This window comes from Dipodomys merriami, unplaced genomic scaffold (assembly GCF_024711535.1).
Source record: "Dipodomys merriami isolate MVZ:Mamm:240054 unplaced genomic scaffold, mDipMer1.0.p SCAF_3, whole genome shotgun sequence".
NCBI lineage: Eukaryota > Metazoa > Chordata > Mammalia > Rodentia > Heteromyidae > Dipodomys > Dipodomys merriami.
In genome coordinates this window covers 43,813,378-43,840,297 of record NW_027204492.1, presented here as the reverse complement: position 1 = coordinate 43,840,297, position 26,920 = coordinate 43,813,378, and the positions used below count along the sequence as shown (strand labels likewise).

Sequence of the window (26,920 nt, the reverse complement as noted above, 5' to 3'; positions counted from 1 at the left end):
ACAAGACATATTTTGAGGTGAAAAATCACACTAAATGGAGTAAAAATCAGAATAGAAAGCATCAAAAAGAATAAATTAAACAAGAATCAGTGAGATATAAGACAAGTTGTTTGCAAAAATATGATTTGAAGGAGATAAAAAAGAATAAGAATGAAGAAAGCTTAAGGGAACTTTGTGAGAGCTTTAAAAGAACAAAGATTGTGTGTGGATTCTAGTGGGAGGGACAAGGGGAGTGGAGAGGGTGAAGAGGATAAGATTGGTTTGGAAAGTGAGGGAAAAGTATGTGAGTGATGGAGGGCGTGAATCTGATTAAGGTACATTGTATGCATATATGAACAGGAAAATGAAAACCCTCTGCACAATTAGTTGATGCTAATAAAAATATTGATGAAAAGTTTAAAACATAAAAAACAAAAACAGAGGGGCTGGGAAGGTGGCTCAGTGGTAGAGCGCTTGCCTTGCATGCCTGAGGCCCTGGGTTTGATTCCTCAGCACCACATAAGCAAAAAGAAAAAAGCCGGAAATGGCGCTGTGGCTCAAGTGGTAGAGCGCTAGCCTTGAGCTGAAGAGCAGAGGGACAGTGCCCAGGCCCAGAGTTCAGGCCCCACGACCGGACCAAAAACAAAAAACAAAAACAAAAACAAAAACAGAGAAGTAAAAACTAAATAAAAAGATAGTAACTAAATAAAATATATCCTACATTGAAATATAGTTTAGATTTCTCTGCAAATTGGTGCTATTTGGGTTTGTACATAGTAACTATTTGTTGCATTATTATTAGATCAAATAAAAAATATATGCTCAATACTTATGTATTAGCTCTATGAAATATACTGAAATTCATATAAGAAATATATACACACATATATCTACATATATGTGAAATATAATTATTGGCTTCAAAGAACTTACAATGTTGTTCTAAGCTATAGTCAACATAAAAAATAAAATGCTTAAATACACTTAAAAAGTATAAATATATTATTGAATTCAAGAGGGACATGAGAACTCCAAAGGTAGAAATTTTATTCAGATAGACAGTAACAAAAAGCTTCCTAAAAGTAGTGAAGCATGCAAGTGTCCAGGGTGAGGATAGTCAAAGATCAGTTCAACAATGTCAACCTCAAGATATAATCATGCCTTGAAGTTATGCCATGTTTTACTTTTGGAATTAGCACACTCCAAAACAGTTTACTACGAAGGCTGCACCATTTTAAATATATAAAATAATATATGAAGATTTCTATTTGTCTGCATCCTAACATGTGTTATTTCTCTTTTTATCATATCCATCTTAGCATGTATCAAGTGACATAATCTGTGGTGCTAATTTGCATTTCTTTGATGAATAATGATATTTCCTTTCAGGAAGAAAATTGAATGAGTTCGAATGTAGCCCACAATAAATTTGGGGTTCCTTAAATTCAGAGCTCACCGGTTTTATTTGGCCTACTCTACATCACCCTGTGATGTATATAGGCAAGAGACCTGACATAAATGAACACAATTTTGCTGTCTGCTGTGCAGTGAACTAATGAAATCCTTTGTTTCTGACCCAGAAATATCATAGCTTCTTCCAGCATCCATAAAACTGTAAAATCCCATTCCCTTCACAAGGTTCTTGACACATTGTACAGCCTAATGTAATTACTCTGTGAATGTTTTCCTGAGTCTTTTCTTATCAGCTTATATGTACTGTAAGAACATTTTGCAGTGGTTCTGAGTGGAGTCTAGTTTGTTTCTGTTTGAGTGTAACCCTTTTATCAACTTGGTTCATTGGTATTACAAGTATTTTTTTTGTGGATTATTGAGACCTACAATACTGACATTCCATTGGCATAAAAAAATCACCACTAAGGCTGGGAAGGTGGCTCAGTGGTAGAGCGCTTGCCTTACATGCTGAAGGCCCTGGGTTTGATTCCTCAGCACCACATAAGCAAAATGAAAAAAGCCGGAAGTGGCCCTATGGCTCAAGTGGTAGAGCACTAGCCTTGAGCTGAAGAGCTGAGGGACAGCGCTCAAGCCCAGAGTTCAGGCCCAATGACCGGACCCAAAATTAAAATTAAAAAAAAATCACCACTACCACTGGGACATCAAAAGAATGAATGAATAAATGAATGAATGAACATTGGCTATTATCTATGACTAGAGTACAAATTAAATAAAGATAGAATTTATTGACACATATAGATGGGTTCTTATTATCCAAGCATTCATTGAACAATAAGTTCCTCCAAGAGGCAAAAGTTAATATAACATAAAAAATATCCATCAGGTAGCCAGGCGTCGGTGGGTCATGCCTGTAATCCTAGCTATTTAGGAGGCTGAGGCTCACGGTTCAAAACCAGCCCAGGCAGGAAAGTCTGTGAGACTCTTACCTCCAATAAACCTCTCAGAAAACTGGAAGTGGTATTGTGGCTCAAGTGGTAGAGTGCTCACTTAAGCTGAATTGCTGACGGACAGTGCCCAGGCCCAGAGTTCAAACCCCAAGCCGACAAAAAAAAAAAAAAAAAAAAAAAATCATCAGGTAACTAGCCATAGCAAAATTAGGTTCTTATTTAAACGTTGTTTGTCTAGCTTGAGTAGCTTGAGTAGATATACATATGTAATTCCCATCACTCAACAGGTATAGATCAGGAAGATCATGGGTCCAAGCCAATCCAAGCAAAACGCTAATGGGATCCGAATTTCAACCCACAAGCTGGATGTGATATTTCTCCCACCTAGTTGGGAGAAATAAACCTAGCAATGGTATTTGCAGCAATGGTATTTCTTTTTTTTTTTTAACTGTATTTTTTTTGTCTTTTCTTTTTTGGTACTGGGGATCGAACCCAGGACGTTGCACTTGCTAGGCAAGCGCTTTGCCACTGAGCTACATCCCAGCCCAGCAATGGTACTTCTTGTGAATGTCTAACAATGTACAGTGCAAGTTTGCAAAGTAAAATTGAAAATGTTCCAAAAGATGCACAACTACAAAGAAGATAAAACATCTTGGAGAACTATGCTACCGACAAAGTCATTGGAAAAGGATGACCTGGCAAAGTTATATAAGTTGACAATTGAAAAAGAAAAAATGGAAAAGTATTATGACAGCATTAACATTTCAAGATAGAATTATTTGAATAATAAAAGATGCAGTTCTCAAACCCTTTCTCCAGAAGGAAACTTGGATAAAAGTCAAAAGTATAGTGAAAAATGTTGTAAACATCCTATAAAGTGTGTCAGAAAACTATGCTCCAAAAGCAACAACTGATTTTTTAAGAATTAAAAATCAGTTGAATTAGAAACTGCCTTTTTAAAATTGTAGAATTATTAACGTTTGAATCAAGATGTCACACTTAATAAGCAGATGAACTACTGCTGAGTCATCCCTCCAGCCATTATTTTGTGATGATTATTTTTGAGATGGGTTTTTGCTTTCTGTCCAGACACATGTTTGGACCTCAGTCCACCTATTTTAGATTTCCCTTTTGTAGCTGGAACGATAGGCATGTACAACCACACCCAGCCTAATACTGCTGAGGTGGTTTCAAGTATTTTTCAGCCCAAGCTGGCCTGGAATCACGATTCTCATCTCAGCCTTCTACATAGCTGGCATGACAGGTGTGTGCCATCATGCCCAACTTCCTTCTGTTGAGATCAAGTTTTGTAGATTTTTCTCCTTGGGCTAGCCTGAAATTGTAATCCTCCCAGTCTTACCCTCCCATGTATCTAGGATGACAGGCACATGCCATTGCACCAAGTTATCAGTTGCTGCACACTTTCTGACTGGCTGATCCTGAACTCTGTGATCTTCCTATTCTCAGCCTCCCAAGCAGTTAGGATAACAGATGACATACACCAAGTACCTGGATTTAATATAATATAAACCTCTTTTCATGATTTTTCCACTTGGCATTGTCTAGTCTGGTGTCAAACTTGGAATCTTTCCCCCCCCCTTTCGTGTTGGTATTAAGGAGCACATTGTTATATACACCTCTAATTACTTCCATTTTAAGCTAAAATACCAGTCAAATATTTTATTTTCATTATAAGTTGTCAGCTCTATCAGATTTCCTATGATCCTGGGGTATATATTATACTAGCACAAGATTTTCTAAGGGTAATAGCTATACCACTGACAGTATACTAAATAATTTAAATTTATTTGTGAATAATCATTTTTATTTCAATACATCTGCACTTATTTAAACATGTATTAAAATATAACCAAATGATTAGTCAAATTTCCACAAACTATTATGGTTCAAGACAAACTTAAATCTTAAAAAGTGAATTAAGTTATAATTAATTTAAATAAAATCATTTCTTTTCTTTGTGCTGATGGTAAATACTTAAGGCAAAAGTTGCAACCACGGCTCATATATGACTCCAGTTTAGAAAGCATTATACTACAATAAAGATACCAAACACAAATCTAAGGCACTATCATGGCAGCCAGTGGACAAGGTCATGTTAAACAGTACAACAGAACAGAGCATTACTAATAAGACAGGTCTTTTTCCATTGGAATTATGGAACATGATCCAATTATTCAACATTTAAAATGCTCCATAAACAAACCATTAAAATAATGAGGAACAGGTTGGGTCATCCCCCATCTCCTCCCACTGTTGTGTTTCACTTCACCTCTCTCTAATCTCTATACTCTGCCTTATCTCCAATTCTACCCTATTACCTGAAGGCTTAGTCCACTCTCATTTTTTATACAAACCCAGGCTGGAAGCCAGGAGCATTTCAAATGACTTCACATTTACCACTCCCAATATCAAGAAAGGACAATGCCTCTTCCATTCAGTGCAGTTGGTGCTTGGTGGGGGCAGAGATGCAAATGAGTTTGAGGAAATTGTGAAGGATATGTGATGACAGTTATAGTTGTGGATTTTTCTTTATTCTCAGCCCAAAACCATTTGGAGCCTAGGGCTGTCCCTTCAATGTAAGACCCAGTACCACGTGCCCAACAAAGACTTTTACCAAAGCTACCAGCATAACTATGTTTATTGCAGCATTATTTACCATAGCTAAGATATGGAACTAACCAAAATGCCCCTCAGTAGATGAATGGATCAAGAAAATGTGGTATATATACACAATGGAATTCTATGCCTCCATCAGAAAGAATGACATTGCCCCATTTGTTAGGAAATGGAAAGACTTGGAAAAAATTACATTAAGTGAAGTAAGCCAGGCCCAAAGAAACATAGGTTCCATGGTTTCCCTTATTTGCAATAACTAGTATATGTCTGAGACAAGCAGAAATGGTCAGGTAAGTTGATGTTAGGCGAAATGAATCCCATGATAAGGATTCAAATGTTTTTTCTTTCTTGCGATTGTTTCTAACATTTATAAGATGACTTGTTGGTACATATCTAGTAGTTAATATAGTAGCAATTCCTGAGTAGTTGACAAAGGCAAGGGAAGCTCTAATGACAACTTAGCCCTAAAGCCTTTGAAACATTTTAGGGAAGATAGGGAGAAAATTCATTTTAAAGCTTAAAAGTTAACAGCTTTTCAAGAGATAGAGATCTTTGAGACAGACCATTGTTTTCCATACTTTTTTTTGTCAGTTGTGGGGCCTGAACTGGTCACTGTCCCTTAGCTCTTCAGCTCAAGGCTAGTGCTCTACCATTTGAGATACAGCACCACTTCTGGCTTTTTCTGCTTATGTGCTAGGAATCAAACCCAGGGCCTCATGTATGCAAGGCAAGTACTCTACCACTGAATCAACTTCCCAGCCCTTTTCCATACTTTAATAATCTACTTTGCCCCAAATTTCTTCATTTCAAGCCTATGAATTATGCACTGCTATTGTCACTATCTCATTGATAAGAAATATGATGCATAGAAAGTATCATGACAAAGACCAAATGCTAGACATGTGTAGGAATATATAAACTTGTCAAAATGGCAAGCTAAAAATCAACACAAAATCAGTTGCTTGTCTTTATATCAACAATGAGCAATCTAGAAAAGAAATAAAACAATATAATCTACTATAACATCAAAAGAATATTTAACAATAAACTTACCCAGGAAATAAAAGACTGGCATATTGAAAGGTACAAAATGTTCCTGAAAGACAAAAATTTTGGTGCCTTGCTATTGTATATACATTTATCTGAATTAGGGAAGGGCAGGAGAACAACAGAATAGTGAGACAAAGGACAAGGGAGGAACCAATGGAACAGCGATATTCACAAGACAATATGGTAGAAATGATCTGCACAACTTGTGGGAGATAATTAGGAGAAAAAATGAGGGAAGGAATAACAAGTTTGACAAGAAATGTACTTATTACTTTATGTAACTGTAACCCCTCTGTACATCACCTTGGAAATAAAAAGAAATAAAAAAGAAAAATTAAAGGTAAGATATTGTATCTGTATCCATCTTAACAATATTGTTAAGATTTCAGTAATATCCAACAACTCAATCTATCCCTATCAAAATGGAAATATTTAAACTATCCTTATGAAAATCTTAGAGAATCTCAGAAGATTCCAAGAGCCAAAACAATCTTTAAAAAGTTCAAAGTTGTAGGTCTCACTTTTCCAGATTTAAAAACTAAGAACAAGCCAGATGATGGTGGCTCACACTTGTATTCCTAGTTACTCAGGAGGCTGAAATATGAGGATTGAAAATCAAAGCCAGCCTGGGTGAGAAAGTACATGTGACTCTTCTTCAGTAAGCACCCCCCCAGAGAACAGCTGGAAGTGGAGCTGTGGCTCAAGTGGTAGAGTACTAGCCTGTCCCTGAAAGCTCAGGGACAAAGTACAGGCTTTGAGTTCAAGTACAATGACCAGTGCACAAATAATAAATGAATAAATAAATAAATAAAATAATTCCAAAAAAGCTAGAATGATCAAAACATGATGTTAGCATAAAGAAACACATCACACAGTGAGACAAAGGAGGACATTCTTGAGAGGATAGTGAAGGCTCAATAGCTATGTGCATGTGATCATATAAAATGATACGTATCAAAATGAACTCCAAGAAATGGAAACAAGAAGGTTTTTTTTTTTACTTTGTGTGTGTGTGTGTGTGTGTGTGTGTGTGTGTGTGTGTGTGTGTGTGTGTGTGTGTTTTACTGTTTTGCCCCTTTTGTAGCTGTTTTGATTTGTGTGCCTTTTGTCTTGTATGTAAGATTATCTGATTTGGGGAGGGAAAAGGTGTAAGGTATCTTAAATAGGTAGGTTTCATTAGGTAGCTGATGAAGAGAACACCACGCGCTATTCAGACAGAAGTTTATTCCCAGGACTGTGAAGGTGGCTCAGTGGTAGAGCACTTGCCTTGCATGCATGAGGCCCTGGGTTCGATTCCTCAGCACCACATAAGCAGAAAGAAAAAAGCTGAAAGTGGCGCTCTGGCTCAAGTGGTAGAGCGCTAGCCTTGAGCTGAAGAGCTGAGGGACAGCACCCAAGCCCAGAGTTCAGACCCCACGACCGGACCCCCCCAAAAAAAATTTTAAAAAAGTTCGTTTACAGAACTGCTGCCCCCACCATGCATGGTGGAGAGGCATGGCTGAAAAGGAAAGGGGGGGGGGCAACCAACTCCTGGGCCAGGACTTACATAGGCCAGGGACAGGAAGAGGTATGGCCAGGTGTGGGAATGGTGTGGCCACACTGTATCCGGATGTGACCTCAGGGTCTAAGACCCTCCTAAGGTCAGAGAGGAGGCATGTGACCAGAGGTGGCCCAGTATCTGACCTAGCAGGTGGGGAAGGTGACTGCTTCCAGGTCTGCCAGTTACCTAGGTAACAGATACTGGGTGGAAATTTAGCCAAGAGGTAGGGAGGTATCCCTGTGCAGACCTTACATTCCAGCCTTTTGATAACTATGAAAAAGTCTGGAAGATACTCTCTGGATACTTCCTTCTGGCAAGGGGCATGGACAGTAGGGGTAAAAGGCTTTTTTTTTTTAATTGTGAAAGTACCATACAGAGGGGTTACAATTACATGGGCAAGGTAATGAATACATTTCTTATCAAGCATTGTTGCCCCCTCTTTTGTTTCCCCTTCCCATCCCTTCCCATCTCCCCCTCTCCCTCACCCCCAGCCAAAGTTGTAAAGTTCGTTTTTCAACATAAAGTCTTGTACATCTCATTGTTGCAATGGGTCCACCTGTCTGCCTATTTAAACAATTTGTATTTTTCCTTCCCCTCCACAAATTATACCAACATCAAATACAGTGAAAACAGGGGTTATACCATGGGGGAGGAACATACAAAGCAACAAAGATGTCATCTTATACGGCTGGGAAGGTGGCTCCGTGGTAGAGTGCTTGCCTTTCATGCATGAGGCCCTGGGTTCGATTCCTCAGCACCACATAAGCAGAAAAAAAAGAGTTCAGGCCCACGACTGGACCCTCCCCCCCCAAAAAAAAGAAGTCATCTTATAAATATGTTAGAAACAATTGCAAGAAAGAAAAAACATTTGAATCCTTATCATGGGGTTCATTTCCCTAACATCAACTTATCTGACCATTTCTGCTTGTCTCAGACGTATACTAGTTATTGCAAATAAGGGAAACCAAGCAACCTATGTTTCTTTGGGCCTGGCTTACTTCACTTAATGTAATTTTTTCCAAGTCTTTCCATTTCCTAACAAATGGGGCAATGTCATTCTTTCTGATGGAGGCATAGAATTTCATTGTATATATATACCACATTTTCTTGATCCATTCATCTACTGAGGTGCGGGGTTGGTTCCATATCTTAGCTATGGTAAATAATGCTGCAATAAACATAGTTGTGCTGGTAGCTTTGGTAAAAGTCTTTGTTGTGGTCCCTTTTTGGGAGAAGGCAGCAGGCAGCAGCAGTCACTTGGTAAGAGTGAGTCCTTAGATGAAGTCTGGAGGAGGCAGGTCTCCTGGATGAAGTCTGGAGGAAGTCTCATGAGGCAGAGAGGGGCTGAGCAAAAAAATAAAAAATACTAGAGAGCAAACAAATAGCAAGAGGAAGGGTTTGGGGCAGAAAAGTATCTCCTGCATTCCAGGCTGTCCTGGAGTTAGTGGAAATATCCCTAGCTACTTCTGACATCTGGTAACAAAGGCAATAATGTAAAAATCCTGTCCAGTTAAAAGGTAGACTGGTATGGACATTAGAGGTGCAAGGCTTCTCACTTCTTCTTTTGTTTTTTTGGTTAGTCGTGGGGCTTGAACTCTGGGCTTGGTCGCTGTCCCTCAGCTCTTCAGCTCAAGGCAAGCACTCTACTGCTTGAGCCACAGCGCCACTTCCTTCTCACTTCTATTGACTCCTGGCTCTGGTTAATTTTGAAAGGGCAGGCACAAAGTAGCTGATGTGACATCATCTTCTCTTACTCCTCTCCATGTTCCCTTGTTCCCCAGACTGGCTGAATCTAGCTGCTCGATGCTGGGATGGCTTGTCCCAGTTAGTATTCATGGAGGTTTGAACTCAAGGCCTGGGCACTGTCCCTGAGTACTTCTGCTCAAGGCTAGCGCTCTACCAGTTTGAGTTATAGTACCACTTCCAGTATTTGCTGGTTAATTAGAGATAAGAGTCTTGAGCCATGCTTCCAGCCTGGCTCTTTGCAGGTTAGTTGGGAGATGGAGTCTTAGGGATTTTTCATCCCGGGCTGGCTTTAAACTGCAATCTTCGCCACAAAACCCTTTATTATTTCCAATTAAAGCAACAAGGAGATCAAGTAGAATAAGTAGAGCTTACCTGGTCCTTATCAAGAATTGACCAACAAATATTCTGCAATGACAAAACTCATTAGATGTGATGAGAATTTTAGCAGATACAGTATTGATTTCTTTCTGGTAACCCTAACAGTGCTTAAGTTAACCAAAGTCACAGAAAGAGTCTTAGCTTTTGCAAATCCAAAGCAATCTTTCACCAGGAAATCAGCTGTGTGTGATGGAGCCAAGTGAGACTTCAGTCTGCTTTTACCATGGTGGAGGTAGTCAGGATGGTCTAGGCAGGAGTGAGGCCTGTCTTCCAGGTTGGAAGAGATGGACTGGATCTGGCTGCATGTAGACTGGCTAGCACTGAACTATGAATCCAAACTGAACAAATTTAAGGAATCTCAGACAATTTAAGCCAAATAACTTGATTACAATGCCAGATAACAAGTTTACACAGAAATACACATATAGGCATACACACACAGAATCAAGTTGAGGTCGACATGAAATCAAGTTGGTATGAAATAGCAGCTGAGCTCCCACAATACCAAGATGGTGCATCGACCACATGGTCAATGCTAGAGAGAGCCAAGATTTTGACAGTGAGGGAACATTGCTTCTGGCACACATGGAGCTTCAGGTTCCACCCCCACTACAAAGGTAGAGGAGGAATCCCGCAGGGGAGGGGGCCTTGCAGGAGAGGCTACAGAGGAAGGTATACCCTGCATGAGAGGCTGCAAAAGAGGGGGTACCTCACAGGGGAGGTCTCAAAAGAGGGGGCCTTGCTGGGGAGGCCACAAACGGGGGGGTGTACCTGGCTTGGGAGGCTGCAAAAGAGGGGAGGGCCTCACAGGGGAGGCCACAAAACAGGGTGTACCTTGCTGGGGAGGCCACAAATGGGGGTGCCTCATGGAGGAGGCTGCAGAAGTGGCTGCTTGGTGGAAGGTTAAAAGTCAGATGAGACCAAACTCTTAACCTACCATGTGGCCATGATGGCGAACTCAAGATGGCGAATTTCTGAAAAAAAAAGCAAAGAAAACCTAAACAAATGGAAACTCTGACAATTTTCAAACCTAGAATGGCTAGCCTTTGAGAGGGAACCTAGAGGGGGGGGTCCCTGGGGACCAGCCTGCATCACACTCTTCAGAGCACAAGCCAAAATGTTGTAGAAAAGAGAAAGGGAGAAATGGGGAAAGTTAGACATTGGCAGAGAGAGAGAGAGAGCAAAGAGAGCCTTAAAGTAAACACACTTTTGCCATTGCAGTGGCAAAAACTGTGTACATCTGAGAATGGCATAAAAATTAGGCGCTCTTGCTTTCCAGGGAGCACAGGAGGCATTTCAAAGGGGTTTCACAGCTTGGGTGTGGCTTGCAGCACCCCATTAATTGTGTAGGAGAGTCAGTCTGGTGAGTGAAGGAAAGCTGACCAAGCAGAAGCAGCGTCCCAACTTCCCTCGGAGCAGTCTAGAGAGAAATGGCCAAGCCCCCAAAACCAAGCGTCCTCAGCTCCAGAGGTGACTGGCCTTTCAGCTAAAGGCCATAGGAGCTCTCTGGCGTGGCACCACAACTGGACAAGACTAAGCAACAGAGAACTATAAAGAGTAGTTTCACTCACCAGTAGAGAAGTGGTGTGGAAGTGGATGTAAAGGCCAGCAATGGTATTGATAAAAGTCTCGCATGGTGTCTCAAACCAGTTTGGTTTGCAGAAAAGGGGTGGTTAGGAAATTCTAACATTTCCAACTCAAAAACCCCATCCGAGTCATGGCACCATTTGTAAGGTGTATTAAATAGGTAGAACACCACTCGCTATTCAGGCAGGAGAAGTTTATTTACAGAACTGCTGCTCCTGCCATGCACGGGGGAAAAGCATGGCTGAAAAGGAAAGGGGTGGGGGAGACCCACCCCAGGGCCAGGACTTATCTAAGCCAGGACAGGAAGAGGTGTGGCCAGTTGGGGGAATGGTGTGGCCACACTGTATCTGGATGTGACCTCAGGGTCTAGGACCTTCCTAAGGTCAGATGGGAGGCCTGTGACCAGAGGTGGCACAGGATCTGACCTAGCAGGTGGGGAAGGTGACTGCTTCCAGGTCTGCCAGTTACCTAGGTAACAGATACTGGACAGAAACTTAGCCAAGAGGTAGGGAGGTGTGCCTGTGCAGACCTTACAAAAGGGAAGCACAGAAACAGTGAAACAAAGGGTGAATTAATTCAGCAGTGATTCTCACTAGACACTATGTTAGAAAGGAACTATACAACTTTGGGGGGATGGGGGCTGGCAGGGAAAACCTGGTAGAAAATGAGGGAGGGGTTGTTCATAAAGAAATGTACTCAATACCTGATTATGTGTTCAAAAAGAAATGTATTCGATACTTGATTTATGTAACTCTAACCCCTCTGTACATCACCTTTATAATAAAAAAAGAAATATATATAGACCAATATAAATATTAAAAATCCATACACAAACCCCTGTACATGTGATCAAATGATCTTTAACATAGGTCAAGATGGATATTCACATACTACAGGATGAAGTCAGACCTTTATACTATTAGCCAAAATTCTTTCAGAATGTTTCAAATATCTAGATAAGAGCTAAAACTATAAAACTGCTATAAGAAAACAGAGTGAAAGATTTGTGATACTGGATTTGACAACCATTTCTTGGACATGATGCCAAAAGTATAAGCAACAAAAGAAAAATTGGTTAAACTGGACTTGATTGAAATTCAAAACTTTTGTGTACCAAAGAATACTATGAACAAATACAAAGGCAGCACACAAAATGGGAAATATTTGTAAGCATATATCTGATAAAGGGTTTCTCTATATATCTATCATGTATCTACACTCTTACAACTCAACAACAATAAATAAAACCTACTGAGCAGACAAGATATACAGATAGTCAATAAGCACAAGTAGAGAACATTACTAATCATTAGGGAAATATAAATTGAACTATAATGAAATATCACTGAGAATAGCTATTATCTTTTTAAAAACAAAACCAAAAATATATAATAAGTGTTGTCGAGGATGTGGAATAATTTTAATTTTTGTGCTATTCTTGTTGAAAGCAGTATGGTAGTTTCTCAAAAATGGAAGATAGAATTACTATATGACCTCAAAATTAAACTACTGGGGAATATACACAAAAGAGTCAAAAGAATCACCCATGTTCACAAAAAGCATTATTTACAATATCCAAATGATGGAACAACCTAAATGTCCCTTGACAGATGATGATAAAGAAAATTGATATGCACATAAAGTATTATTTGGTCTTAAAAGAAGTTCAGACATATATTACAAAATAGATGTACTTTGAGTAAAAAGCCTCACACAAAAGGACAAATACAGTATAAATATACTAAATATGAAGTGCCTAGAGTAGTGAAATTCATGGAAATAGAAGTGCAATAGTGGTGTGGTCGCTAAAAGAAGGGAACATGGAGAATTTTTTTTTAAAAAAAATAGAGTTTCATTCTGTAAAGATGTACAATTTCTGGAAAATAATAGTGCTGTTTGGCAATAGCACAAATGTAGATCTAAAATAGTTAAGAGGTAAGCTTTATGTTATATATATTTGCCAGAATAAAGAAGGAAGGAGAGGAAGAAGAAGAAGACTATGAAAAGAGGATGAAGGAGAAAGAGATAGTAATAATTACAATCAAGATAAACACAATACCAAATGCTATAATCAAAATCCCTAAAGTCTAAAATCCTGTAATTCCCAAAGACAAAAATCTAAACGTTAGGGGCTGGGAAGGTGGCTCAGTGGTAGAGCGCTTGCTTTGCATGCATGAGGCCCTGGGTTCGATTCCTCAGCACCACATAAGCAAACAGAAAAAAGCCGGAAGTGGCGCTGTGGCTCAAGTGGTAGAGCGCTAGCCTTGAGCTGAAGAGCTGAGGGACAGCGCCCAGGCCCAGAGTTCAGGCCCCACGACTGGACCCCCCCCAAAAAAAATCTAAACGTTATAATCTAAATGCTTAAATCCACAAATATGCAAATGCCATAAAAAAGAAGCACTATAAAAGAGTGCAAAAATACAGGGAAGGAATAATCTATTAAAGAAGACAATGATGGGGGGCTCCGGTGGCTCATGCCTGTAATCCTAGCTACTTAGGAGGCTAAGATCTGAGATCTGAGATTGTGGTTCAAAGCCAGCCCAGGCAGGGAAGTCTGTGAGACTCATCTCCAATAAACCACTTAGAAAACCAGAAGTGGCTCTGTGGCTCAAGTGGTAAAGTGTTCCCCTTGAGCTGAAGAGCTTAGGGACAGCACCCAGGCCCAGAGTTCAAGCCCCAAAACCAGAGGGAAAAAAAGACAACGATAACTTCAGTTTAAGCTGCATCATGTATCTGCATCAGCTGAGACTCCTTCCAGCTGATGAAATGCCACAATCTCTTATTGAATTAAAGCCATATTTACCTGAAGAACTCAGTAAGTTATTGACTGATTTGAAAATAATTATGCACAATAAAAATGCACAGTAGAATATGAAAACATTTACTCAATGGTATTGCTGTTCAATCACTAGTATTGTTTCTGCCAAATTTGTAGTCTATGTATGAGTTCACAAAGAATAGATTTTTGAGTGCCCAAAACAAAATAGAGGCATGCCACAAAAGATGGGAAATTTTAATAGAGAATACTTGTGCCAGTGACTATCAAATAACAGGAAAAATTCAAAAGAATAGCACCATGTAAAAAATAAATGTGAATATATTCTCCAAGGAAAGCCAGACCCCCAAAGAATAACAACCACCTACTAATCACAATCCAACACTTCAAAACAGATTGCTAGTGAAAATTATCCACCTCTTAAGGACCATATCAGTGTACTTGTCCACAATCCTAGAAATACACTTTTCCATATTTCAAACTTTCTATTAATTTTTGATGGGGATTGAAGATATAATTTTCTCTTTTTTCACTATCTAAAATTGTTGAATTCATTTTGATAGTTTCCTGTGCTGTTTTTTATCTTTGCTCCATTCATAATACAAGAGTTATAAATTGTGTTGAGTATTATTAGTTTTAAATTGTTGTGTGCATTTTTTTTTGCAGATCAGACTGCAGAAGCTCATGACCATAACATTGACTTTCTATGTACGTATTGTGTGTAAGGAAAAATATTCAGGTTTCCCTAGTAAATGTTTTTGTTGTTCCTATTATTTCTGAAACATAACAGTTCTTGACATCATGGCTTTTAGAGTTACTGCACAGAGGTGGTTTCCCATCAGGGTATGTGGTTGATCTCATCAGAAGGCCTTGATAGTCCATCATAACAAGCTAGGTGTTCCTGTTGACCTCAGTTATAAAGCTGGATACACACAATTGCTACCTGTAATGCTATGTTATGTTGTTACATATTTTGCTCTTTGATCTCCTTTTACATACCCTATGACTATCATAAAGATGCCTGTGTATTTTCACTTGCAAAAATATGTATGCTATTGTTCCTTATTTATTGGAAAGGGGCCTATAATGTATTTTAGTTTTGTTACTAAAATAATTTTAGAAGTAAATAAAAGTCTCATAACTAATTTAGAAGTTTTTTTCCAAAACTGTATTTTTGGAATATTTATCTTTTAGGATTTAAGGCAGTAAACATTTTGATCTTTTGAGATTTCAATATTCAGAATCCTATCTTTTTGGATTATGGCCAATAATAGAAACCAAGTACCTGGTTTCCAAGATTAATTTTCCTTTTAAAAAGTAGAAAAACGGGGCTGGGAAGTTGGCTCAGTGGTAGAGCACTTGCCTTGCATGCCTGAGGCCCTGGGTTCGATTCCTCAGCACCACATAAGCAAAAAGAAAAAAAGCCAGAAGTGGCGCTGTGGCTCAAGTCGTAGAGCGCTAGCCTTGAGCTGAAGAGTGCAGGGACAGCGCCCAAGCCAAGAGTTCAGAAGAGTGCAATATATGCAGTCTTAAAGTCCAACAAATAACATTTGGATTAAGAAAAGGTGTTACAGCCAGGCTCTCTTGGTTCACACCTAAAATCCTAGTTACTCAGGAGGCTGAGATCTGAGGATCGTCGTTAAAATCCAGCCCCAGCAAGAAAGTCCACGAGGCTCTTAACTCCAAATAACCAGCAAAGAAAGCCAGAAGTGGAGCTGTGGTAGAGTGTCAGTCTTAGGTAAAACAGCTAATGGACAGTGTTCATGCCTTGCATTCAAGTTCCCAGGACCAGCACACACACACAGAGAGAGGAGAGAGAGACAGAGACAGAGACAGAGACAGAGACAGAGACAGAGACAGAGACAGACAGACAGACAGACAGACAGACAGACAGACAGAGACAGAGACAGGCAGAGAGACAGAGACAGAGACAGGCAGAGAGACAGAGGCAGAGAGGAGAGAGAGGGGGGAGAAAAAAAGGGGGGGAGAGAGGAGGTGGGAGAGAGAGAGCTACATATATACAATGGAGTATTATTTAGCCATAAAAAAATAAAACTGTATTGTCTACCAAAGAAATGGATGGAACTGGAGATCAAGATGTCAAGTGAGATAAGGCAAGATCATAAAGAAAAAATACCACATATTTTTGCTCCTATATGGAATCTACATGTAAAAATATAATGTGGAATGATCATAAAAGGAGAAACTAGGAACTATTTGTGGGGGAACCAGCTTGTGGGGGGAAGGGAGGAAGAGGGTAGTGATGGGAGTAAATAATAAAAGTACATAATAAAGGTTTATGAAAATATCATAATGAAACCCACCAAAAACTTTTTAAAAGGAGAATTTAGAAGGAAGAGGGATTAAAATAGTTATTGGAAGTGGTGCTGTGGCGCAAGTGGTAGAGTGCTTGCCTTGAGCTGAAGAGCGCAAGGACAGCACCCAGGCCCAGAGTCCATGCCCCACTACCGACCAAAAAAAATAAAATAAAATAAAAGAGTTATATAGCTGGGGTGAATTTGATCAAAGTATATTATATGCTCTACATATCATAATGAAATTCCTTTGTACCATTACTTTATGCTGATAAAAATTTTAAATAGTAAAATGTTAATGGCTTTTGTGTTTTGAGTCGTAGTTCCAAAAGGCATTCTCTAATTCCAAGATTATAAGGAATTCAACTATGTTTTCTTCCAAGTCTTTTGTGTTTTCATTTGAAGTTTAAATTGTGAACACATTTGGAATTTAGCCTGGTATATGATATAAGATTCAGATCCAAATTTATATTTTTCCAGCATTATTTATGTAAAAGTCCACTTTTATCATATTGATTTAAGATGTCTTTTACTAAATTCCCATCTCCATTTGAATCTTTTCCTGGGTATTTTATTCTATTCTGTCTATTCATTTTCCAGCATCACACAAATTTTGAGGCTTTATATTTTATATTATTATCTTTCATTTTGATATGTTTTTGCTTCAAAGATACCTAGATTATTTTGCCACTTGGTCTTCACATGAGCTTAAAATTTTTCTTCACAATAAAACATTGATATTTTACTGTGATAGCATTGAATTTCTAAGTAAAACTTAGAATTAACATATTTACAATGTGAGTCTTCCAATCCAAGGCTAAAGTATATCCTTTCATTTCTTCATCTTCCAAAAGTATTTTCCTCACATGCTTCCCATACTTCTTGCTAAGCATTTTGTCTTTCTTGTTGCTATTGCAAACATGGTCTTCTCTTCCATTCCACCTTCTAATATATTGCTTGTACATAGTGAAAACATTTATTTTTATGAATTAATGTTTACATAAAGGCTTGCTTCAAACTATGATCCTCTGAATATCAGCCTTTAGAGTCGCTATGTGTGAATCACTGGTATCTGACCCAGTTTTAACAATTTTTTTGAAAAAAAAATTAGTAATAAGGATTTGTTCAATATATGCCATAGGTTTATATATTCTAATAAGTTTATACTTTCTTGGACTAAAATGTTGGTGCACAATATTATTTCCTTTTAATCTTAAGAACTTCTTTTCTAAATTTTTAATAAAATATGCTTAATGTAAATGAATTCCTTTAGCTTTTGTTTTTCTTGGATACTCTTTTGGGGTTTTTTTTGGGGGGGGGATCTAGTCGTGAGGCCTGAACTCTGGGCCTGGGCACTGTCCCTCAGCTCTTCAGCTCAAGGCTAGTACTCTACCACTTGAACCACAGTGCCACTTCCAGCTTTCTTTTTTCTGCTTATGTGGTGCTGAGGAATCAAACCCAGGGCCTCGAGCATGCAAGGCAAGCACTCTACCACTGAGCCACCTTCCCTGCCCTTTTGGATACTCTTTATCACTCATTTTTAATAACAATTTTAAAGGCATATTATTCTTGGTTGGCAATTTTTCCTCTCAGCATTTTGACTATATCATCTTATTCATTTCTGGCCTAAAGGGTTTCTGCTGAAAACTCTGCTGGCATGGGGATTCCCTTATATGTGACAATTGGTTTTTCTCTCATTGCTTCCGATATTTCTCTTTTTGTCTTTGAATTTAACAATTTTGATTATAATATATTTTTGTGTGGATTACGTTGAGTTCATTTTATTTGGGAATAATTTATTTTCCTGTATCTGGATATACATTTAACTTTCCAGACTTGGACAGCATTCATTATTTCATTTAGTATGCTTTGAGCTGGGAAGGTGGCTCAGTGGTAGAGCGCTTGCCTTGCATTTAGTATGCTTTTTGGTCCTCTCCTATTCTTCACTCCTTCTTCTCCATCCTCTTTCCTTCATGCTCCTGTAACTCCTATAACACTTTTGGTCCATTTAATGTTTTACCATAAATCACATAGTATTCTCAATTCTTTTTCAATTTTATTTCTTTCTCCTTTTTGTTCTTCTGACTGAATAAATTGCAATGGCCTGTCTTTTACTGATCATTGAACCCTCTAGTGAGTTTTTTTAGTTCAGATTGACACATATATATGCGTATATATATTCTATTTATTTGTTGAATTTATTGAAATCCTCATTTTCAACAAATCCTTCTAGAAAAAAGAATTAAGAATGTATAAAAATTATCTTTGACTAATTCATATAACTTTAGTTTATTGCAGTTTTCTGCCTATTTATATTGCTCCTTTGTTTGAAATACATTCACTTCTTTCTTCATTTCCTTGAACCTCTAGTTAGCATTATACAAAATGGCTCTCTCTCCTAGTCTTCATAGACTAGTTTCATACAAATGAAGAACCTAACTTATAAGTGCACTTCAGATTCCAGGCCCTCTCCAACTTTTATAAGCAGTCAAACAAATGTGTGTTCTTTGTTCTCAGCAACCTCCAGGCATCTAGCTCATGCTGAATTCCATCAGTATTCCAACACAAGCAATATCAAAGCCAGTTTCAAATCCAGGCTCCAGAAATCTTAAACTAATTGATATTCTGTCCAACTCTTTCCCTCCTCAGAGAGAAATTGGGATCTGGAGATTTTTTAACTTTTTGCTCTATGTTGAGACTGAGGAGGAGATGAAGCAAGTAGTTGTGTAGTAGACCAAATCATGTATTTTTACTGTAACTCCAGGTTTCACCAGTGTTCTGAGACAAGCTAGACAGAAGTCTGAGCAACCCTTAGAATATTTGGATGTGTGTATGTGTGTGTGTGTGTGTGTGTGTGTGTGTGTGTGTGTGTGTGTGTGTGTGTGTGTGTGTGTGTGTGTATTCTACCCCTTTTCCTCCCTAGAAAAAAGCTGAAAGCATGAAACTTTTGTCTACTCTTTTTGTGCTGAGCTAGGGGGAAGGACTGTGACATGGTGATGTCTGCCAGCCCAAACTGTCATTACTGGCAGCTAGATGATACTTGGCTCTGTCCGTGCTCTAAAATGGAATAGACAGCCGGGTGCCGGTGGCTCACGCCTGTAATCCTAGCTACTCAGGAGGCTGAGATCTGAGGAACGTGGTTCAAAGCCAGCCCCGGCAGGAAAGTCTGTGAAATTCTTATCTCCAATAAAACACCAGAAAACCGGAAGTGGTGCTGTAGCTCAAGTGGTAGAGCACTAGACTTGAGCTGAAGAGCTGAGGAACAGTGCTCAGGCCCAAAGTTCAAGGCCCACAACCGACAAAAATAAAATAAAATAAAATGGAATAGACAGAAGCCAGTACTCCAGGCAATCTCCAGAGAAGTTCCAGTGTTTTAACAGTGATCTATCTCTTTCCCTTACCAAGGAGAAGCTGAGATCTGGTAGCATGAGCCTCCCAATCATATGGCATTGTTACAGAAGTAGTATTGTACAAAGAATCTGTCTCATATTTCATTAATGGCTTTAATATGGGCAATTTTGTATCTAACTTGGATGAAGAAGCCTCTCAACTAGTTTTTGAATTTCTCACATAGACCAATTATTTATGAATTACTATTGAACTACCATATCTGAGGCTTCCTATTTTATTTTGTTAAAAATCACTCATAAATACAGTTTTGAAATTTAAATAAAGGATAGACCAAATAAGAAACATAATGGAGAAAAGACAGCTGCCTCAAAAAAAGGTGTTGGAGAAACTGGCCATCTATGTGCAAGAGACTAAAACTAAATTCTTTATTATCTCTCAACATGTATAAACATCAACTCCAAATGAACAAAAGATCTGAAAGTAACATCTAAAATTACTATGGGGGGAGGGGGGAAATAAGGAACTCTGAAAGATATAAACATAGGTAATTATTTTCTAGATAAAACTCTAGTTTCCCAGAAGATAAGAGCAAGAAAGGACAAATGGGACTATATCAAATTAAAGTATTTCTGCACAGCAACCCAAGAGACAACCACAGAATGGGAAAAAACCTCTACTAGACATTGAACAAATAAAGGACTAATATTCAGAATACACAAAGAGCTAAAAACAACTAAATTGAAAAGAGAAAATAGCCTAATAAATGTATAAGTGGCCAAATGCTGCTAGGTTCTAACTATAACCCTAGCTCCTGAAGAGTTTCGGAACTGAGAATCACAGTTTGAAGCCAGTTCTGGGAGACAAATCCCTGAAAGTCTGATCTCCACTTTATGAACAAAAAGCAGAACTGGAAGTGCTGTTCAACTGGTAGAGTATCAGCCATGAGGGGGAACAAGCAAACAAGAGCTTGAGGCCTTGAGTTCAAGCCCCAGAACCAGAGAAAGAGAGAGAGAAAGAGAGAGAGAGAGAGAGAGAGAGAGAGAGAGAGAGAGAGAGAGAGAGAGAGAGAGAGAGAGAGAGAGAGAGAGAGAGAGAGAAAGAGAGAGAGAGAGATGATAGATAGACAGATATATAGATAACTAAACAACTTGGTTCTCATAAGAAGAAATACAGATAATTAATAGATACCTGAAGAAATGTACAATATCCTTAGCCATAAATGAAATGTAAATCAAAACTAAAGACTGCATCTTACACATCTCACTCATCAGAATGGCAGTCATGAAGACAAAAAGAACAACAAATGCTGGAAGACATACTTCAACAATGGGGATAAAAATTGTTCAACTACTATGGAAATCAGTATGGGGTTTTCACAAAAAGAAAAGCCAACAGCATGGAAATAGATCTACCATATGACCTAGTTGTATGACCCTTGGACATATATCTGAAGGAGTTTAAATCAATATATAAGAAGTATACCAGCATACATGTGTTTATTCTAGATTTTTCATACTAGTTAAAGAAATTAGATGAGGTGCCAGATATGATATTCTTGTGTATAAATATATATGTACCCATATATATATACATATGACTATCTCACCCAAAAAGAAAACAAAAAGTATGCCATTTGCAGGAAAGTGGATAGAGCTGGAAACAATCATTTTGAGCAAGATAAGCCAAACTCAAAAGCCAAATACAATACATTTTCTCTCATTTGCAGAATCAAGAATTTAATGACATCCATATAGGTAGGTATTTATATTTGTGTATGTATAGAATTAGATTGTAACTATGGGACTCTTTGGGGGAACAAGATAACAGGAAGAGGGAAAGAATGTAAGAAGGTGAATAATATCAAAATACATTATATCTACATATAAAGATGACATAGAATTCTCACTGAAAGCTGTTAAACAATAAGGAGATGAGACAAGGCCCTGATGGCTCACACCTGTAATCCTGAGGAGGCTGAGATCTGAGGAATGTGTTTCAAAGCCAGCCTGGACAGGGAAGTTTGTGAGACTGTTATCTCCAATTAACCACCCCAAATCCAGAAATGGAACTATGGCTTTGAACAAAAAACCTCAGGGACACATTTGTAAGGAAATGGAAAGACTTGGGGAAAAATTATATTAAGTGAAGTAAGCCAGACCCAAAGAGACATGGATGTCATGGTTTCCCTCATTTGTAATAATTAGTATATGTCTAGGATAGTCCTAGCAGAGGAACACAATAGCTCAATAGCTATGTACCTATGACCATATAAAATGATGCTAATTGAAATGAACTGCAAGACATGAAAACAACAGGTCTTTTTTGGGGGGTTGCTGACTTTGTTGTCATCAGTGTACTTTCTTTTTTTTATTATTGTGAAAATACCATACAGAGAGGTTACAATTACATGGGCAAGGTAATGAGTACATTTCTTATCAAGCATTGTTGCCTCCTCCTTTGTTTCCCCTTCCAGTGTACTTTCTTTTTACTGTATTTCATTTTTCTTTTTCCTTTGGTTTATCCTTGCCAATCACTGTCTTTGCTTCTGGTACCCTGCATCTTGTATATACAACTATCTGATTTGGGGAATGGAAGGAGAATAACAAAATGGTGAAACAAAGACAAAGAATGACCCAATGCAACAATGATATTCACAAGACACTATCTGGAAATGAACTTTACAACTTTGAGGGAGGTAGGAGGAGCAAGAGAGGGAAAGGATAATGGGAGAAAATGGACTGGGTAACAATGTTCGACAAGAAATGTACTCATTATCTTACTTTTGTAACTGTAACCCCCTCTGTACAGCACCTCTACAATAAAAAAAAATACATGTGAAAAATAAACAAATCAGTCATTTTAGGCTATCAAAAAAATCTCAGGTTCAGCACCCAGGCTCTGAATTTAAGCCCCAAGACACAAAAAAATAGGAGTTGGGAAAAGGGAAAAACAGTAAATACTACAGGAAGTTGTTCTGATTAAAGCATAATATATGCATGTTAAATATCATGATGAAATCCCTTTTTACAATACATATACAGTAAAAATTAATGAAAGGAAAATTAAACAGGCTCTGAAAATGCCAACTATCATCAGAAGGGGAAGGAGGAGAGTAATGAAAAGGGTCAAACTATTTTATATGAAGATAGAAAAATGAAACCTGTTGAAATTGTTTTTAGAAGTAGCAAGAGGGCATCAGGAATAGTGATCAAGGGGATGAGGTTGATGTGGCATATAGTATACATATGTAGAAATGTCACAATGAAACTCTTTTTGTACAACTAATATATGCTATTAAAACATCTTAAAATATGGATGACAAAGTACAGGAAATGTCAACCTTCAAAAAGAAAAAAACAGCTAAAAAGATCACAAGATGAAATTAGCAATATGAATAAGCCTGTGTTAATTAAAGAAACTGAACTGATGATTAATAACCTGTCAACACATATCAGGACCAGATAGGTTGACTGGTAAATTTACCCAACATTCAGGGAAGAAATTAAACCAATCCTTGGCAATTTCTTCCAAATGTAGAAGCAGAAGAATATTTTCTAACTTAATCTACAGAGCCAGCATTTCCCAGGAAGCAAACTCAGAGGTATTGAGAAAAAGAGAGAGAAAGAAAAAGATTGATACTAATATCCCTCATGAGCATAAATACAAAATCTACAAAAATATTAGCAATGAGAATCTAACAATACATAAAAGTAATTATACATCATAACCAAGTGAGAGTTATTCCAAATATACACAAAACTGGTTCAACATTCAAAATCAACTAATACAGTTCATATCACAAGGTAGAGGAAAAACACAGGATCACATCAATAGACATAGAAAAAGCATTTGACAAAATCCAATACTGAGTCATGATTTTCAAAAAATCAGCAAACTTAAGTCCAATTCCTAGAAGACCAATGAGATAAGACCATATAATTATAGGTGAGAATGTGGGGGCAACAAAGGCTGTAATTTATTACTGGTGGAAACATAAAATAATAACAACCACTTTAGAAGACAACTCAGTTATTTTTTTGGGGGGTCCGGTCGTGGGGCCTGAACTCGGCCTGGGCGCTGTCCCTCAGCTCTTCAGCTCAAGGCTAGCACTCTACCACTTGAGCCACAGCGCCACTTCCGTTTTTTTTTCTGCTTATGTGGTACTGAGGAATCGAACCCAGGGCCTCATGCATGAAAGGCAAGCACTCTACCACTGAGCCAGCTTCCCAGCCCCTAGAACACAGGATTTTAAGTCAGTGAAACTAGTCTGTAATACACTATAAAGGAACATACATGTCATACATTTGTCAAAACCCATAGAATATAAAACACTAAGATATGAACCCTACTTTAAACAATAGAATGGATGATAAAATATGCCAATGTACATTCATCAGTTGTAGCAAAGGCACCACTGTAGTGTGCGATTTTGCTATTGGGAAAGGCTATGTGTATGTAGGAACAGTGTATTGGGGTAATCTATTTTTCATTCAGTTTTGTTGTGATCCTAAAACTTTACTTGAACAATTAAGTCTATTTTAAACAAAATAGTAAACAAATACATAAAGTAAAACAAAAACATAAAGACACAAAAATGATAGAAAAAAGACTCCAGCCGGGCATCAGTTGCTCACGTCTGTTATCCTAGCTACTCAGGAGGCTGAGATCTGAGGATCGCGGTTCAAAGCCAGCCCGGGCAGGAAAGTCTGTGAAATTCTTATCTCCAATAAACCACCAGAAAACCGGAAGTGGTGCTGTGGCTCAAGTGGTAGAGCGCTAGCTTTGAGCTGAAGAGCTGAGGGACAGTGCCCAGACCCAGAGTTCAAGCCCCACGGCCAACAAGGAAAAAGAAGAAGACTCCAGTGTTTTCATATGCACCTAATAGTAGTAGTTCAAAAAGAAGGGAGAAAAATAAATGAGATTGTAAGATAAACAGTTCAAGAATATTTCCCAAGAACTGAAGAACACAAATCCACAGATTAAAAGATCCCACTGAATACCCAATAAAACACACAAAAAGAGCCAGTTTACCCTAAATTGATTTGCGTATCATCAATGAAACAAATCTGTATTAAGCTTATGTTGTGAAATGTGTGGTCCTTTTTCAGTAGCTCTAATTTAAGGGTTAGGAATTGATCTCAGCTACTTCAGTGGAACTTTCATTAGAATTAGTTGGCTGAGCCAGGGTACTAATGAGGCCCCAGTCATGGACCCAAATTCTGTGTGGGCCACTGAATTTATTTTGTTCCCAGGCCAACCTCTTAGTGTTACATAGGAGAGGGTGGGTGGGCCAGTACAGATACAAAACCATCCCCAACATGAGAAAATACTGGCCTTTCAAATATGTGCTTCTTATATGACAAGTTGTACATCTTCCCATAAAAAAAGCAGCCTCCTCATTTGGATAACCAAAATGTTTATAATTGAATTTATATGATAGGTTACTAGCCACACCTTTGGCTATCATCTGGATCTTGAAACCTTCTCTGGAAAAGGAAATGATTGAGCTTTCTATATTTTTTGGTGTTTTTCTAGTCTTTGTTATGCACATAAAAATTCAAGAAAGAGTCCCAAAGTAATTTTTCAGGCAAGTATTTCCAGGCACACGAATTTTATATGCCAGTCAGATTTATTGTAATAGGAATAGAATGAATTAACTCAGCTGCTTCTAGATGATGTTTGTGATTGATTTTCCAGAGCACCTTGGAGACTTTGGAGACTGTTCATTTATCTCCTACTGCTCTCAGGGATTTTTTAAAGTTTTTTTTTAAAGTTCTTTGGCCAGGCACATGCTTTTTTCCACATATCCTCCTTGGCATCTATTACTGCACAGCCTCACATGTTCTGTTCACCAGATTGCTTGACTTTACCACGTCTCTCTCACTGAGTTTTTTCCCTCTCAAAGTCACTGCTCTTTTGTCAGTCTCTGAATGATCTCTTTCTTTTCCTGTCTCTATTTTATACCAATTTTCCTTTGACTCTTGGTAATATCCATAGGGAATATTTAGTAAGAAAAAAGGTCAGCAGAAAAGGAATCTTTTATTATTTCCGATTTTTCTCCCATTTTAAAATATGACATGCTATTCACATGGGATAATTTTTGAAAGTTTTTAAAAGAATATTAATCAAGCTATGGAATGAGGCAGTAGAGAGACTCATTCACTTTTTGCTTCAGTCTTACATTTGTAGAAAGGAATCAGTAAGTTGACCAAAGCTAATGCCCCTTGAATAGTCACTTCTTTTTTAAAGCCACCAACTCCTCATTAGTCTCTGCTTAAGCACTGTAAGTAGAGTCCTTTCTACAAAATGAAAAAAATGAGGTAAAGAGCATCACCATGACTTGATGAGGGTCACATGGCTGGTCTGTGGCATTCAGAAATAGCCTGGTAAACTCGGTACACCAGACAGTCTTCCCACTCAATTGAAAATCATTTAAACTGAGATTTAAGTATAATACCTTACCTTGGTCTTGGTGCCTCAGTAGTCACTTTATTGTTTCTGGCAGAGAAAGGAGGAAAAATGAAAACTAATATAGTGGTTGAAAGTTAAATCTCTTTAACAGACTAAGCTTTAAAATTTTACTATTTTCTTCCAACTCCTTTTTTGCACCTAGACTCTATCATACTTGAATAATGTATGAGAAATTACTAGTTCATCTTCTCTAGAGACAACTATCTCTACTAGGGAGAACTGGAAAAGGTCTTGGGGGTCCTACACACCAGTCTTAGTTGGGCCACTGACTGTATTACTTTAAGCAAGTTGTTTCATGACCCTGATCTTCATTTTTCCTATCTATAAAAACAAGAGGTTTGGAGCAGAAAATCTCTAAGATCATTTTGGTCCCAACTTTCCCTAACTTTAAGATCAATAAAAGAAAACACACAGTATGAATAAGCATATGAAGTAAATAAGGAAGTAATGAGTATACCTGTTTGGTCAGGATAGAAGGCAAAGTATGAAAATTGCCAAGAGCTATGAAGCTGTAAAGTATATGATAGTGTAAGCAACTTAAGAATGGAACTAGATACCATTAAATATAGGTCATGGTCATACATTACACAGAAAACCAAAGTCTTGGATTAGAAGGTCATTTTCCACATCTAAGTTGTACTTTCTTTTATAGGGTGATGCAATCATCAATCAAAAGGAATATGTTAGTTCAGGCTGCTATACCTATATACTAGAAACTGAATGGCTTAAA

The 26,920-nt window shown here is 38.1% G+C and overlaps 1 protein-coding gene across 2 annotated transcripts in view; it reads right to left on the bottom strand.

Annotated features, from left to right (window-relative positions):
• Tspan6 (tetraspanin 6) overlaps positions 1 to 26,920 on the bottom strand; it is a 128,647-nt gene that overhangs the window by 34,403 nt on the left and 67,324 nt on the right. The window contains exon 7 of one of the 2 annotated variants that reach the window (XM_070040091.1): positions 26,196 to 26,217. The exons of the other annotated variant lie outside the window; for it this stretch is intronic. Within the exon in view, the coding sequence (XP_069896192.1) occupies positions 26,209 to 26,217 (9 nt within the window). The 3' untranslated portion in view covers positions 26,196 to 26,208. Of the gene's footprint in view, positions 1 to 26,195; positions 26,218 to 26,920 lie in introns of those variants that run through there. 2 annotated transcript variants of the gene reach the window in all.